Here is a 17355-nt window from a genome sequence, read left to right on the forward strand (position 1 = left end):
AAAATCAGGAGACCTTGGAAGACAGTTTGTTAAATGAAGGACCCACAAGAGTAAAATAATTACATGATTGGTGGATACTTTGGGATAGAGGAGCCTGATTCCCCCTCATAACTTATATAATGACAGCTTCTTTCTGGCTTGGAGGGAAGGGCCAATGAAGCACGTAGGCCAAAGCAGGGTTTTCATGTTCTAGAAGAGCCGGTGTGTATGTGTGTGTGTGTGGACAGCACATGCATGGCTGTGTGCATAACACCCCAAGGTTCTATCAGCCTGAAAGATAGAGAGATTTAGAGACAGAGAGAAAAAGCTCTGCCCTTCTTTCCTGGACGGCCCTCCCCACCACACCCAACAGATTGCACTTCAGAGGAGGGGTGTGGGCAGGGCCCTGCAAGCTGGATTTAAATGACAGGAAGGCTTCTGTAGAAACCAAGAAGGAAGGGTCCGCTCTGAAGATGTATTACAGACCTCCTCAAGCTTCCAACTTACGTCATCTTACTTTGTAGAAGCGACCCACACCTTGGGTTTGCGCTTGGCAATTTACATCTCCTCCCGTCACTCTGATCAATTTCCAAATTCCTAGTCTCCCTTCTATGCCCTCGTTCTTCATTTCTAAAGGAACTGCAAACGTCACACTCTGATTTTGTTAGTGGCGATGGCAATGCCTCCTCAGAAGATAGGACCATTTATCTTTATATAAGCCTGAGAAAAGAATCCAAATAGATGATTACTGATTCTTTTATCTCGTTCTGGGCTTCCAGTGAGTGGGTTTCTTGCCTGGGATCCTCTGTACAGCTGGGAGAGGCATGGAACTGAGGTGCTGACAGCTTGTGTTGGAATCACATGGTGTTTACTGTGCTGTGAGTTTATAACAGCCTTGTTTCCATACTGACAGCAAATGCCATATGGAGAGAAAAACTCCTGTCAGATGAACCCTTAAGGAATCACAATATGGTACATGAAATCTCTTAATTGCTTTTGGAAATGGGGAGGGGCACATTGCTCAAATCACATTAAGCCGTGCAGTTCTCTCTGCCATAATTGAATAAAACTGGAGTTTGACGCTAGGTAATTTACTTTCATTCTGTGTTTGTGCTGGGGAGGTTCAGCTGATTGGGAAAGGGTGAGGAAGTTTGTTTTCCTCACCTCAGGGTGGGGGGGGGGGATCAGGTCGAGTGGGAGGCAGTGAGAATGCAGGCTGTATCTACAGGGTGTCACGCTAACAGGTGCGAGCTACAGACCTGTCACCCTCTCAGCTCCCTCCTTCCCAGATTCCCTACTGTGGCTGATGATAACACTCATCTAACTTGACATTTTATTACTGTCACTTGGGATCTTGTCTGCTCACCCACACACTCCACCCCTTCCAACAGAATCCAAGCTTCCTGAGGGCTGGGACTGCATCCCATTCCCCACCCCCACCCCACCAATTCTGGCCCACACTGAGGTGGGTTAAATGTTTGTTGGAATGGCTATTTGTGGACCATCTGTGCGTGGAAAGGTAAGCGAGTTAAGGCAACAGTCCAAGGCTAGTTTCAGCCCCCAAACCAAGGGGATCAAGAAGGGAACTTGAAGGTGGCTATTCATGTTGATCAAAGTATCCATTCAGGAGAGAACGAGAAATGTTTGAGTGCCTTCTTATACACACTGTACTTAGAACTGGTGGATCCCCACATAAAGTTGCTGCCCTTGGGCAGTTTACCCATGAGAGAAGTGGGCTGTGAAAGTCTCCAGCCTGTACGCCTAGTCACTTGCTCTTCGAGTTGCAAATAGACAAAAACCCAACACCGACTGACTTCACACTCTGTCAGGTAAATAACTGGGCAGGCACCAGGCTGGCCTCGGTGAGGCTGGCTTCAGGGGCTCCTGTGATGTTGGCAGCGTGGGGTTTCTTCCTTCTGCATTCAACCCCACCTTCCCCTGTTTCACTCTCTGTGGGTTCTCACTGCCTAGTGGGACAGACAGTTGTGGCAGCTCTTAGTTGACTGATCCTAACACCCTGGCATCCCAGGGAGAAGCAAGCATCTCTCCCTTAACTTCTAGAAGACTCTACCCACTCAGGTCATGTGCCTTGAACCTATCATTGTGGCCTGGAGACAGAGGGGGCTCTGATTGGCTGGGGCCAAGTCACATGTCTGTTTCTGAACCTATCACTGTGGTAAAAATGGGGATCTCTGATTGGCTAGGGCTGAATCATGTGCCCATCCTTCACCCTATCATGTGGGTGGGAGATGAGGGCTCTGGTTGGCTAGAACTGGGTCACGTGCCCATAGTGAGGCTCCCTTAGAGCCTAGGGCTGGATTTATACAGTCTCAGAGAACTGAGATTCCTTGAAGGAATGGAGACAGAATAGGCTGAGAGACCCACAAACTCGGTGATAGCAGATGGTGTTTAGTAAGCATTATCTATATGTTAGGTTCTGTTCTGAGTCTTTTCTATGCATTGTCTTATTTAATCCTCAAGACAGTCCTAGAAGATAGGTATGATTAGTGTCCCCAGTTTACAGATGAGGAGACTGAGGGATGAAAGTGTTAAGTCAGATGCCTCAGGACACACAGGCAGAGCATGGTGAGGCTGGCGTTTGAACCCAGGCAGTTTAGCTCCAGAGCCCATGCTCACAGCCACCATCCTCCCTACAAGTCACGGCTTTACTTTTTTTTTTTTTTTAAAGATTTTATTTATTTATTTGAGAAAGAGAGAATGAGAGAGAGAGAGCATGAGAGGGAGGAGGGTCAGAGGGAGAAGCAGACTCCCTGCCGAGCAGGGAGCCCGATGCGGGACTCGATCCCGGGACTCCAGGATCATGACCTGAGCCGAAGGCAGTCGCTTAACCAACTGAGCCACCCAGGCGCCCTACTTTTTTTTTTTTTTTTAAAAAGATTTTATTTATTTATTTGACAGAGAGATAGCGAGAGAGGGAACACAAGTAGGGGGAGTGGGAGAGGGAGAAGCAGGCTTCCTGCAGACAGGGGCCCCGATGCAGGACTCGATCCCAGGACCCTGGGATCATGACCTGAGCCGAAGGCAGACGCTTAACGACTGAGCCACCCAGGTGCCCCGCGGCTTTACTTTCTGTGGATAAACTCTTTCTTTGGTTGTGAAAGTGAGTGGACGTGATGGTTGTGTTCATACCTCCTTGTTGTGTTCCTTATCTTCAGAGAAACCCCCTTTCCAGGGATGATTGTCCTTTTTCCTCCTCTGCGTTCAGCGAGGATATAGTCATTCCTTCTGTTCAGGTTGCTCTCCTGAAGTCATTATAACCCTCTTCCCGGTTTCCCCATGAAGTCCCCTGACCGTTTCTAATGCAGTTGCACCAAGGTCCAACGATCAGTGCTTGAGAGGGTCAGAGGCAGCATGTCTCAGTCAGTCCATTGAGCATCTTTCTGGCCAGAAGAACCTCCAACAGAGGCTTTAGCATCATTGCAGGAAGAGCCAGAAGGTACCTTCCCCCCCACACCCCATTCTTACCTCCAACATGTGCCTTTATTGTCCAGAGGAAGACTGAGGCCCAGAGAGAGCAAGTGAGTTGCTTGAAGTCACATAGCAAGTCACTGGCTAGCACCTGGTCTCCAGGCCTCCAGGCTTGGAGTCTTGCGCTGCATTTCCTCTTTGGAACTCTCTTGGCTGCTGTGTGGCTGGGGGCCGGTCACTTCTTGTTTCCGTGCCTCTAGTTCCTCAGCTGGAAAATGCAGGGTTTTCATAATTTGAAGTGCTTTGAATTACAAGTAATTTTTAAATCTTTTCAAACTGCTCATAAATAAACTTTTCAGATGTGGTTTGGGCTGCAGGCATGGTTTGATCCAGAGATTGATGACACCCCGAGGACACCAACTTTACTTTTTGCCATTTTCTCAGCTCTGACCTCCTCTGTGTGTGAGCCTCGTCATCATAGCAGCTCCCCTTGCAGTGTCAAGAGCACTGCATTAGACCTTGGCCTCGCACCCATGCACCCCAGCCCCCAGAGGAAGGGAGGGCATTTCTGCTCAGCGTGCCCAGGCACAGTCTGTGGTCCACTCCGACTGGAACTGGCTTGGGTCACATGCCTGCCACCCTTATCCAGTCACTAAGTGGGCAGTGTGACTTGGTGATCGGCCATCCAGTGGGGTAGAGTCACCCTCCCCAGAACTGCTGACATCTGGCATAGAGGAGTCAGGGCATCGGAAAGGGGGAGTGGGCTAAGAACTAGAGGTTGGGGCGTAACTGGTGCCTTCCTCTAAACCGCCCTTCTCCCCTCTGAGTCTGCATAGCTTGGAGATAAATAAGGGGTCCTGAGAGTTTGCCAGTCATCTTGCTCCAACCCTCTGGGGCTCTGGGTACAGGTGTGCGTTGATTGGATGGCCCTCCCTAGCTCTCTCCTGCTTCTCACCACCTTCTTCTTTTCTTGTTTCCAGACAGAGATTACTGCAGTTTATGTGACAAGCAGCCAATTGGGAGACTGCTTTTCCGGCAGTTCTGCGAAACCAGACCTGGGCTAGAGTGTTACATTCAGTTCCTGGACTCAGTGGTAAGTCTCTGCTCCTGGGGAGGCCCTTTGGTCCTCTGTGATCAGTGATTGTTTTTGCCCAGAGGAAAAGATAGACCATATCGTTTAGAAGGGTGAAGAATGAAATTGTTGCTCAAGAAATTTCCAGACTTGTCCACAAGTCTGCCCCAGCCGGGTGACCATGGATGGGCCACCTCCCTCTCTGGGCCTCAGTTATTGCTGCTTTAAAGGGAAGCCCTGTCAATTGTCTGATTCTGGGAGCCTGGGTTACTACGCAAGGCAGCGCCTGGGGAAGTTGGATAACATCCCAAGGTAACACTCAGATTCCATGACCCCTCCTAGCTGAAAACCCATTTTCTAAAATTCCGAAGCTTGTGTTTGTGTTCTTATTTACTGTCTACTTTTCCTCTAGAATGCAAGTTCCCTGAGGCCAGGACCCTGGGCTTCCCATTCACCCTGCCTAGAACAGAACATGGCACATACAGGCTTTAAGTAAACGTCCGTGTAATGAACATGTGTTGGCCATTTTAAGCCAATCTGACAGTTGCTGGCCCCAGCGGCCGCTGACATGTGTGGCTGTGTTTGACACCATATGGAGACTTCCTTCAGATTTACCGGTCATTGACTGGTTTAACAAATGGTGCTTGATCTGCGTGGGCTTTTAGGACAGGACGTAGGAATATGCAGGAATTCCTCAGCACTCGTGCAGGAAGGCAGGGCACCTCAGCCTGGCAGACTGCCTTTTGGTTGTCTATCCAGGGAAGGTGGACAGTGGGTGGGAGGGCAAGGAATGGAGACCAGTCATGAAAAGAATGGGGTATTTCCAGGCGCCCCTTCCCAGGGCAGGGGACCAAGATATGGCTGTTTCTTAGAGGCCCCAGTGCCACCCTTGGCTGTAGCCATCCCGACCTCTATCTCGGTTTCGGGGACAGTCCTGTGGGGCCCAGGTTTCTGTGTCTGCTTCAGGGTCTTGGTGTGGATCTCTAGATTTACGAACCAAACTGCCCACTGAGTGTCCCTGCCAGAAGTCACCTTCCCCCAGGTCCCCAAACCTACCAGGCCTGACATGTTCCCTAAATCCAGTGACCCCTTTGCAATGTCCCTGACCCCTCCCTCTTCCTCATCTCTTTCCCCATCTAATCCAGGACCATATGCTTGATTCCTTGACCCCTCGCAGACCAGTTCCCCTCCATAGCCTCTGTCTTGGTTTTAGTGGAGGCTCTCAGCATGTCTCACATAGTGACTACAATAGTTTTCAACCTTGGCTGAGTAACAGAAACACCTGGGAGCCTTAAAAAAAATACCAATGCCTGAGCTGAAGCCCAGACTCATTAATTTGAATCTCGGGAGGGGGTGAGGGGCTAGTAGTTTCATAACTTCTCATAATTTCAAACTGTAAAAAGTAAAGTTGAAGAGCAGTATATGCACCCTTCACCCCACTTGAACCGTTATGAACTGATGGCCAGTCTTGTTCACCACGTCCTCCCCGCTTCTAGCATTTTGTAGCACATCTCACACATACGATTTCATCCGTGAGCATTTCAGTTCGGTATCCCTGAACGGTAAGGGCTCTTTCACACACACACACAAATCACCACAATACCCTTAGTGCAGCTAAGGTAAAAAAGTAATGATTATCATCAAATATTAGTGTTTAAATGTCCAACTTTCTCATACTTTCTGTAAATGCATGTTTTAACAGGTTATAACCATCGCTCCTTGTTCATCCACAAGTGTCCCGGAGTCTGAATTCTGCTCTGTCACTCCATATGTCATGTAATAGGTTTCTCTGAATTGCTTGTAAATTGCTCATTGAATCGAGAAACTTGACCAGATTCAGTTTCAGTTTTTTTGTTTTTTTGTTTTGTCAGGGGCAGGGTGACTTCATATGTGGCTTTTTGTTCTTCCATCAGGGGACATTACTCTCCGCTTGTCTTTCTGTTAGAGATGGCAGCCGATTTAGGCAGTGCCTAAATGTGTTGATTAATTAGGGATTGCGGCATGGTGACATTCTCATTTTGTCATTCCTTCTTCATTTGCTGACTGGGAAACTTCCTTTCGATTACTGTTTGGTTACCCAGTGATAAAGTTCATGGAGGGGTTGCTTCATTCTTTCCCTGTATTTATGTTTTCTAAGTACCAGATTGGTTCACTAGCACCCTCCAATAGTAGTAACCAATTTGTTTTAAAGGCGTGGATTTAAACACGGGTGCATTTTGATGTGTGGTGGTCCTTATCCTTATTGAGGCCCCGTGATCTCATCGTTGGCCACCAGGTTGGCTTCTGAGCCCTTGAGAGGACCCAGTAGTCATGGGCAGCTCCTTGCTATTTGGTAAGGATGCAATGTCTCAGTTCATCTTGTATCTTTACTGCCTAGACCTAGAGTCCACTGTATCTCCAAGGAGCCCTGGTTCCTTTACTGGGAAATGGTACTTGGAGACCACAGTTTGGCACTAGGGGTGCTCATTACCCATGGATTGGCCCGGATTTCTAATAGACATTGGCATTTTTCAAGTTGCCCCCAATTGTACTGTGTATCCAGGGTTGGGAAACATGGACATCCAGGATAAAGTCCAAGTTCTGAGGTTGAATACCAGGTCTTCCACTGCCAGGCCCCCACCTGCACTATTCATCCTTGACCTTCACCCTGGTCTTTCTTGAGCCGTGCATTTTCTGACTTGCCACCACAGAGGTTGAAGCCTCTCGGCCCTGGCTCCCTCACTCCTGATGCCTGAAATGCCCCCACGTGCCCCTCAGGAGAATGCCTGCTGGTTCCTTGTTCTCTTACGCTCTGCTCTCAGAAGCCTTCCCCCACCGCCCCTCCCCGCGGTGCCCTCTGTCCTAGGTGCTGGCTCCAGCACGCGCCGGAGCCTCATCATTGGGCAGTGCTAGAGCGGTGTATTGGTCGGGCGTGCAGCCTCCAGACAGACTGAGGGAGCAGTGCTGGTTCTGGGTGGGCACCAGACCCCTCTGGGAGAGTTCGCCAGGGGAGTGTGTGGTGGAGGAACAAGGCAGGCAGGGTACCAGCCAGTGCAAAGGCCCACAGGCACGGCATCTGTGGCTGGAATGGAGGGAGCAAGGGCAGAGATGGGTCTAGGAGAGCTGTCGATTATGCAAGACCTTGTGCCATTAAAGAACTTTGACTTTGAGTGAAATGGGGAGCCCCTGGAGGGTTTTGAACAGAGCAATGGCATGGTCTGACTTAAGTTTCTAAAGGATCCCTTTGGCACCTGTGTTGGAGGGGAAAGGCCGGGCGCAGGAGCTCTGATAGACGGCTGCTGTCGCAGTCCAGGCGAGGGCTGATGGTTGCTCAAGCCAGCGAGGAAGCATGTAGCGGTGGTGAGAGTGGTTGCATTTGGGGCATGTTTTGGAGGCAGAGTTAACAGTGTTTCTGGATGCATTGTGGGTGAGACAGAAGAGTTACAGATGACTTCAAAGTGTTGACCTGAGCAGATAGAAGGATGGAGTGAGGGAAAGGCTATGGGAGGCACGTTTGGGGGAAGACCAGGAGCTCCATTTTAGGTACTCTCAGCTGGAATGTCTCTCGGACAACCGAGTGGAGATGATTGAGGGGAGATGGACGTTCAAGTCTGGCATCTGCAAGAAAGGTCTGGGCTGGAGATGGAAGATTGGGAGTTGTCAACATATAGCTGGTATTTAGGGCCGTGGGCTGGGTGAGCTGACCAAGGAGATGAACGTGGAAGGAGAGATGAGGACCAAAGATGGAGCCCTGGACCAAGGCTGCTCCCCACTTGGAAAAGATGAGGCATCACCAGCTTTGAGACTCGTCTAGAGTTGATGAGGCAGAGCAGGGAAAGGCTAAACCCAGGAGTCAGTGGAATTTTCCAGCCACGTGTCTTGTTAGAGGCTTATAGTCAGTTTGAGGAGGAAATAAAAAAAAAAAAAAAAATCCAATGGATGCCCATTTTCATTCTGGTCGTGCAGACGTTCCCTTTTCCTGGGCCAGTACCAAGAGCTTTTTTTCTGGAAAGGAAATGTGAGTCTGGCTCCCTGTGTTGATGCGACAAATGTTCTTTACATACGCCTTAATGCGGCCGACACTCATAGAGGCTGGCCCTGCCCCTCGCATTTTGTCTGCATCTCTGGGAACTAGCAGGGCCTTTTCATCACCCATCTTGACGTCAAATGACCAGCCTTTGGAACACCTCTTTTACGCAGGAAGACTTTATTGAGTTTTCCAGGGCTGGCGCAGCTCTCGTCTGAAATATGTTTTTTCCTTCCATCCTGACTGGAACTCCAAGGAGGCAGCATACAGCCCCGGTGCTCCCTGGCTCAGCCGGCACCATCCACACCGTTCCCACCTCTGTGTTGAATTTCTACCAAGTGGGGTTTATTAAAAATAACCCGTCTTCGTCAGGCTCTGACGTAGTCCCCGGGAAACGCTGCTGTCCTGCACAGTCCTAATGTCTGAGTCTCTCAAGTCAAGTCTCTCAAGTCAAAACCATGGCTGTTTTAAAATGGGGCCTGGGTGACTGGTGGGCAGCAGAACTGTTTGTATATCATTCACAGGGTAATTCAGCCCTTAGTCTTAGTTGTCAAGGGCCTCCTGGGAACCTGAGAAGGACTCCTTCATTGCCCTCCCACAGAGAAATGGGGTCAGTGACCAAAGTCAAAGCCATGACTTGATTTGGCCTCAAAGAAGATTTGCCCACCTGGTCAGGGGACCAGCAGAGGCTCCAGTGTCAACCTCCACAGGCCAGTAGGGTCTTTCCACAGACTTAGATTTGATGTACTTCTTCTCTCACCTGTTTTCTGGGAGCCTTGATGGCATCCCAGCTCATTTGAAACTCTCCTGTCCCCTCACTTGGGTGTGACTGAAAGTTCTGAGGTCTCTTCTCTTTGGGGTTACGGGGAGATTTGGCAGCTACTCAACCAGTTATTTAGCACTTATTTCCTGGATGTCTCCAGGATATCATACTCTGTTCTAGCTTTCGGAGACTACACACTGAGTAGGAGAAGAAAGTTCCTGCCCTCATGGAACTTGCTTTCTGATTAAATGAAAGATTGAAAAATGAATAAATTAGGATAACTTTTAATGAAGTAAGCGATTCTAGCTATGAGCTCAGATACCTAAGTATTCGTTACCTATTGCTGAATAAGAAATTACCTCAAAACTGAGCAGCGTGAACCAACAAGAAACACTTATCTCGTGGCTTTTGTGGGTCAAGAATTTTGGAATGATTTACTGAGATGCCACTGACTCCAGCTTTCTTAAAAGGTTCTATTAAGGGGCGCCTGGGTGGCTCAGTCGTTAAGCGTCTGCCTTCGGCTCAGGTCATGATCCCAGGGTCCTGGGATCGAGTCCTGCATCGGGCTCCCTGCTCGGCGGGAAGCCTGCTTCTCCCTCTCCCACTCCCCATGCTTGCGTTCCCTCTCTCACTGTGTCTCTGTCAAATAAATAAATTAAAAATCTTAAAAAAAAAAATTTCTTTTAAGATGTTGGCTTGGATTTGGCTACAGTCATCCAAGGCTTGGTCTGTTCCAAGTGTATGCGCTTGGCTGGCAGGTTAGTGGTGGCTGTTGGTTGGAGGCCCCAGTTGTTTTCCATGTGAACCTCCCCACGGGACTGCTTGAGTGTCCTTGTCACATGGCTGGCTTTCCCCAGAGCCAGTGATTCAGGACAGCATGCTGGAAGCTGCAGTGTCTGTTATGACCTAGCCTCAGAGGTTCCATACTGTCCTATCCCCAATATCATAATATTTACACAGGTTAGCTCTTTCCAGTATGGAAAGAGACTTCTCAAGAGCACGAATAACAGGAGGCAAGGATCATTACGGTCTCCATCTTGGAGACTGGCAACTACAGATAGGAGGTTACAGCAAATGAAATCTTACATCAGGAAATGCTAAAAGACACTTCAAGCGATTCATTAGCTCAGAACTGTAGGAAATCACTTGAAATCAGTGGGCTGTCACTTGGCATTAAATGTGCCCGGTTATCCTGAAATTATTTGTAACATGAAACGATTTGCTGACCCTCACCAGAGGAGTTAGGTATCCTGCTTCTCCTGAGTCATACCCAGTATTTGTCTTGTCTATCACTTCTGTGCTCTCCCCAAAGAGGGAAGGGGGTAAGGGAAGTAATCATGCTTCAGATGGACATGGAGACCCTCAGAACAGTTGGTAAAGCCAGACCCTGGGAGCAGGGTCATCTTGAAAAAGTACTACTTATAAAATGGGTTCATCTAGTAGACCTCTATGGGATTGTCCAGTCTCCTGGGTCCCCCACCCACACTCCTGAACATGGTTCTTCTAGAAGCTGCCATGTTCCTAACAGCGTCACTCACACACACCCCTCCCGTTCACAGTCAGTTGGAGCAAGGATGAGCCTGTGAGCCAATGTAGGCCAGTGATTTCTTTCTCTGGGATTTATAGACTTGGGAGGAGGTCCTTCTCTGGCAGAGAATGCTTAACATAAAAAGCCTGGGAGCTGTTGACTACCATGTGCCACCGGAGTAAGCCAGTCAGCATTGAGAACGAGGCAAGTGTGCATTGCACACACACACGCACGTGCATGTGGATGAGAATGGGTTCCAGAAGTGCTCATGTTGCTAGTTCCTGATAGTCTGGGCTTGGCTGCATTTCATTCCCCCTACAGTTTGGTTATTCAGTCCATCCTTGAATTCTAGGAGCTAAGAGATAACGGTTTTGCCTGAACTGGGCTAGATTGAGATTCTTCTCACTTAGGACTGAAAGAGTCAAAGGCCTATGCATGGTGGTCTTATGAGCCTTGTTGGAGACGGAGAAATAATTCTGGGGCTGGGGGAGGAGGGGAAGCAACTAGGCAGTCCAGGGGTGGTGGAGGGGGTGGGGAGAGAGCCACTCAGGGCTGAGGCTCTCGGGAGAAGTATGATGGGGCAGGCAGGAGGTGACAGCATAGCCCCTCTGCCAGGGGACTCTGACAGCTGCTGGTGAATTTGTCACCTCACCCAAGAGAAAGGTGTGATACCCCTTTCCTCCTTCCTTCTTTTTAGCCTCTGCCCCAGCCAGGCTGTGTTGCACGACCTGGTGTCTGTGATGCTGTCAGTATGATCTGGGGTCCCTTGGGGTCACTCCTCCCACTCTCCAGCATGGCCAGGGGTTGGCTCCGCCTTCCCTTCTTTCTCTGGTTCTGTCCCATCTGTTGCCCTGGCGGGGGCCAGTGACTCCCTTCCTGACCCAGGCCTAAAAGGGCTCCGCAGACGGAAGCTAGAGACCAGAGAATAGTCTGTCCAGGTAGACACAAGCTTTGGGGCTGACCAGACCCGTCCGATCCTGGGACTCCTGGGGGATGTGCCCCTCTGCAGTGCTTCTTCATTCTAGCTGGGGAGCAGAGAGGGCAAGGTCAGGGCCCAGCCATCTGAAGGATTGTTCAGTCAGAGTCCTGGCAGGAGATGGACAGCCTGCCCACGAGCGAGTGCAGGGCTGTTGATGGAGTGCTAAGCAGGATGGGGAAATCAGTAGTGCTGATGCAGATGTGGGAGCCTTGGCCACCTCTAGGTCTGCAGGGACAAGGGGAGGGACTGATGCAGGCCAGCGTATGTGAGCTGGGTCTTTAGAAGAGGGGGCCGGCAACCATGGTGCCCAGGTTGGGGGGCGGCAATTGCTTACCCGGATTCTCACCTGCCCCACACCAGGGTAGAGAGTGACTCCAGAGAGGCAAATGGAGACCTCCAGCCCACACGGGCAGCACAGGCAAGACGCCGAGGCCGGTGGGTGGAGCTGGGTGTTTCTCCAGAAAGGGCCGTGGTGAGCAGCGCTGCCAACCAAGCGCGTCACTTGTCCCTGCCGCGAAGACTCTGGAAAAGCTGACCACATCGGTAATTACAGAAGCCGGAGGTGGCAAGACCTCATAGCATCTCTGACTTCATCTTCTTGTCAGGGCAGGAGAAGGTCTCCCAGGAGGAGGAGGTGACATCTGAAGTTAGTCAGAGGCCGAGAGGAATCCGGCTCACTCTGCTCTTCAAACCAGTGCCGGCTGCTTTGAAAACATGGCAGGTCCCCTTTTACTGGCTTGTGGTCTTCATGTTTTTAAAAGTCATCGGAGGGAAGTGTGTTTTAATAGAGAGGACATATTTTCACCGGACTTTTCTGAGATTGATGATGCAATTAGAGCAGACAAAGAGGATAAAATATTAGGTTTATAAACTAGGATGTACACTGATGTTTATACTCTTTGGCAGACAGAGATCTATAAATAATTCTTTCTGCCTTAAACTCAATGTAGTGTTTTGCTCTTTGTGTTAATAGCAGCATCTCCTCCCCAAAGGCCATTTCTGCGTTTGACATAAATCACAGTGCGAGGAGAGGCTCATGAATTGAGCACCTTGGATGTATCTGGGGAAGAGAGATATCCTCCGAGTGGATTAGCGTAGGTGCCCTTTGGTGCTCTGGCTATTAGGGTTGAGCTCCCAGGTTTCAAATGGGAGGGGATAAGACCTAGCACCCTCTCTGGTTGGAGGGAGCTCCCTTACTGATGGAGGTCATGGGGGCATTCCTTGCATGTGGTTTTCTCTCTTTTCATTGGAGTCTTTGGCTGCCATTTCCCGAGCCAGCGCTAATTGTAAAATTCTGGGCTGTTGGCCCAACCTCTTATTTGCTGCTTATGTTTTCCGGTCGCAGCTGATTTCAGCAGCTTTTGCCCACTACCTGGGCAAGGGTGTTCCCATAGCAGTGGGTTCCCGGGTGGTCCCCTGCCTCGGGTGGTGTGATCTGCCTGAGCTCTGCCCACCCAGCTGAGCCGCCATGGTGCCTTCTCCCTGTAGGAGGCCTCTCGGGGGTCACTGTGGAGACATGGCCTGTCACTCCAGGTGACTTAATCAGTGTGGAAAGCCCAGCTGGAAGCCTTCTGTTGGTTTTCTGCCTCCCAACACAAATGCTCTTCAAGTGGTGGTGACCTGACATGGACTCTCAAAGAAAGGCCTTTTGATCCTGGGCTGGGGATGCCTGTCCCCGCGTGCTCCCGGCTGCCTCCCTGTGGAACCGTGGCGCCCAGCTGCCCAGCCGGGCCTCTGCTGGGAGGCAGCTGACCTGAAAGTGATGTTATTTTTTTAACGTGGGTTTTAGTACCCAGAGCAATAATATTTTCAGCTGGTTATTGAGGCTGATTAATGAGCTTCAAGCCTCCATTTGGTTAAATAGAGCCGCCTTCACAGATGTATTTTGGGACAGTGCAAATCCAGGGTTCTGCATGGGATTGAGTTACCCCAAAAGGTGGTCGGCCATTTGCCCGGGGCCTGGGCCCTGCAAAGCAGTCTGGGTAGATTCCCATGGTGCCAGACCACTAGGCGGGTTTCCAGCGCCAGGACACTAGGTGCTTCTCTCATCCTGGAAAAAGGGTGGTCAGTTGTGCTCTAGAACTCTCACCCCCTCTGGAGACATAGCTCCCAGCCCTCTCACGTGCTCGCGTGACTGTATTTGAACTGGTTTTTTGTGCTCTCAGAGCCTCAGTTTCCTTATCTGTTAATAGGGAATAATAATACCTACCTTGAGGGTGAGCCTATAACCTACTCCATACTGTGTTGGGTGTGCACATGTGCGTATGAGTTTGGGGGGATTTTTCGGAAGCATCGGGGGAGAAAATAACAGGAAAAACTCAAGGGGGAAGAGCCACCTTCTCTCCTTAAATAGTCTCAGGAAATTGCATCAATCAAATCAATTCAACAAGAAGCCGTCAGTCCCACAAGGCTAGTCTTCGTGGTGTGGAGGCATTGTGGAGGGCGACGCACTGAGGCGGGCGGCCCATGGAAGGAAGTCAGGAGGCTTGTGTCCCCCCGCCCCAGCCCCGTAGCTCTACCACTACCAGCTGTGTGATATTGGACCCGGTCCTTGGCTTGTCTGAGCCTCGGTGTCCAGCTCTGTAAAGTGAGGGGGTTGGATTCTTTCCAGAATTACTCTCCCATAGCCCTGTGATCCAAATGATTGAAGTGTTAACATTTCTTCCTTGGAGAAAAATCACTGAGTCTTGATTCTCTATTAGAAGAGAAATTGTAACACAGGAAAAACTTACTCGTGTTGGAGGGAAATGTGTGGCTGCATCTGTGGGCACTCCATGTGCTACCTCTGCTTCCCCCTTTTCTGGAGGGGCTTCTGGACTGGCCTGCGGGGAGGGATTGGACCCTAGACACTGGGTTGTGGGGTTGCCGTGAACTGGGCCAGGAGGGCCGGGGCGCCTAACTCCATGGTGTTTCAGTTTGTGTTGATGTCATTTCCTGTCTCTTTTGAAATAGCTGTACTTTTGGACCGAGGTTGACAAATCCTTGGGTGGTGGATTTTGAAATGGTTATAAACAATTTGCAATTAGTTCTCTTGTCTAAATGAGAAAGGCAGGCTTACCCAGGCTTCTTGTTAACTTGAGGCCTTTTATCCTCTGGCAAGTGCGTCAGATGTGAGTGAAGGAGCCCCTCTTGAGGTCAAGGAAAATAAAAAGGTTTGTCTTTTGGAGGTCCCGCTGACTTGGCCAGCGATCTGGAGTCCTAAATTCCTTGGAGTTGTTGAGAAAGAGCTCCGGTTTGGAGATGGAGGCCTCAGCCCTGCCATCTCCTCTGCATGACTCTGGCCAAGTCTGCTGAACATCCTGCTCTTCATATGCAGATGAAGGGGTGTGGTGGGAGACCCTACCCTCCCACATCACTGCCTGCGCTTTTTTGAGGTTCAGATAAGAACATCTGAAAAGGGGGGCGCCTGGGTGGCTCAGTCGCTTAAGTGTCTGCCTTCGGCTCAGGTCATGATCCCGGGGTCCTGGATCAAGCCCTGCATCGGGCTCCCTGCTCAGCGGGGAGTCTGCTTCTCCCTCTCCTTCTGTGTGCATGTGTGCCCTCTGAACATCTGAAAAATCTCTGTATGTTCATTTTATAAGCTGAAAAGCTGCAAAAGGTAAGGCATCCGTATTAGCATTTTCTTTTGCAAGGCATAATAATGACAATGGTGATAATTACGGCAAGTGTTCCTTGAGTATTATGACGTGCCTGGCTCTGGGCTGAGAGCTTTGTCCCATTCTGTCTGCACAGTTGCCCTGTAGTGGTGCTTTTTCAATCTGCATTTTATGGAGGTGAAGGAAATCGTCTAAGGTCATGCAGCTGTAAGGTCTGAGTGACCTGAGGCAGCCTCTCGGGGACCTTCCAGTTTGGTGGCTCGTTATTTTCCAGTGGCTTCCTGTGATTTATCTGAGTCGGTGGTTCTCAACCCCAGCTGCCCAGAGCCCTGCCCTCCTGGCCAGAGGGTCAGAGTCTGTTGGTGTGGGGTGGGGCCTGGTACCAGTGTTTGCTCCTGGTGACCCTAACGTGCAGCCCGAGAGGACAGCACCTGTTCTAATAAGCACGTGTCCGTGGATGGTGCAGAGTAGGCTGGGCTGGATGTCAGGGCTCCTTGGCCAGGTCTTCTCCCCAGTCTGGGCCTCAGCTTCCTGCTCTGTGGGGGGAGGGAGTGGTCACCTGACCTCCATGGTGTCTTCTCCAGGGGCCGAGAAGCTTATGTAACTAGAAGCAGCTCAGGAGCAGATCTGTTATTGTTCTTTTCCTTCTTCTGTTTCAGGCAGAATATGAAGTTACTCCAGATGAAAAGCTGGGGGAAAAAGGGAAGGAAATTATGACCAAGTACCTCACCCCAAAGGTAAGAGGCCGCCCAAACCCCACAGTAGGAGGAATAGGAGGCCTTCTAGAAGAATCTGGGCCCCAGATCCCAGCCAGGCCATGTGGGGAGCTGTGACGCACCCAGCTGGTGGCAGCTGTTGGTCTCCAGAGATCCAGCATTCTCACCTCCCTCAGAGAGTGCCCGAGACTGGCAAGGCCAAGGCAGGTGGGCCAGGCCAGGCCCGGGGTGGGGTGGGGAGGCCTGCTTCCTGGAGCCCAGTCCCCTCCAGGGGCCTTATGTTGCCACGGCCAACACCCAAGTGTTTGTAGCTGGACCAGTGGCGGCCTGGCCCAGAAGAAAGGGCACAGCAGGGGTAGTTTGGAGAGGTTGGTGTGGAGGGGAAGGATCGGGGGTGATCAAGAGGGAAATAAAGTGGCTGAGGCTGGTAGAGGCAACATGGGTTGAATACACACAGAATGTAGAGTGTCCTGAAGTATGTTCCGCTGTCTGTTGAAGGGAGAGGGGCCATGAGGCCCCGACTTCAGGAGCACACCCAACCCAGTGCTGAAGGCAGAGAGTTAGCACCACCCCCTGGGGTCCTGGTGGCCTTGGTTCCCTGGAACCTGTTCCTTCTCATCCCCAGCTTGACAGATAAACGTGGTCTCCATCTAGTTTACAGCTTGGCCTGGGAGCCTGGGGTTCTAGTCCCAGCTGTTCTACCCACACAATTAAGTCATGTTCCCTCCCTGCGCCTCAGTTTCTGTTTCTTAAAAGTGGTCCTCCTTGCCAGACCCATCTCCTAGAAGCCTTAGGAGCCTGAGATGTGACCTGCATCCCAACAGTTCTGGGTGTGTCCTGTACCCTTGTGGGCCAGCAGTGGCTCCATCCTCATCCAGGATCTGGATGCTGCCTCTCTCCCAGGCTGCCAGGGGACTGGGGCTACCAGAGCCATTGTGACAGGGCCCTGTTGGTCCGTCCCCACAGAGAATGGCAGGGAGTGGCAACACACAGGCATGCGGGTCAGGAAATGGCTTCACCCCTAATTTGCCATGGGACCTTGGTCTTCCTCTCCCCAGGACTCGGTGTTCTTTCCTGTAAAATGGGTGAGGCTTGACCAGATAATGTCACAGGGTCCCTGTAAACCGGACCATCACAGACTCCATTCTCTCCAAGCCTACACTGAGGGAAGGACAAGTGAGTCCTGAGATAAGAACCAAACAATGAGAAAGATGAGAGATGCTTCAGTCAGAGAGAGAGGTGTTGCCACCGAGGTGTAGAGACTCCCTGGATGTGACATTGGGCCCC

General features: G+C 50.7%; 1 protein-coding gene across 2 annotated transcripts in view; it reads left to right on the forward strand.

Moving 5' to 3' along the window:
- The window catches only part of GRK5 (G protein-coupled receptor kinase 5), a 212015-nt gene that overhangs the window by 142103 nt on the left and 52557 nt on the right, over positions 1-17355 (forward strand). For both annotated transcript variants that reach the window (XM_035030137.1, XM_035030135.1), the window contains 2 exons: positions 4389-4501; positions 16012-16089. In XM_035030137.1, coding sequence (XP_034886028.1) covers positions 4389-4501; positions 16012-16089 — 191 coding nt within the window. The remainder of the gene's footprint in view (positions 1-4388; positions 4502-16011; positions 16090-17355) is intronic.

This window comes from Mirounga leonina, unplaced genomic scaffold (genome assembly GCF_011800145.1).
Source record: "Mirounga leonina isolate KUSES-001 unplaced genomic scaffold, KU_Mleo_1.0 Mir_114, whole genome shotgun sequence".
NCBI lineage: Eukaryota > Metazoa > Chordata > Mammalia > Carnivora > Phocidae > Mirounga > Mirounga leonina.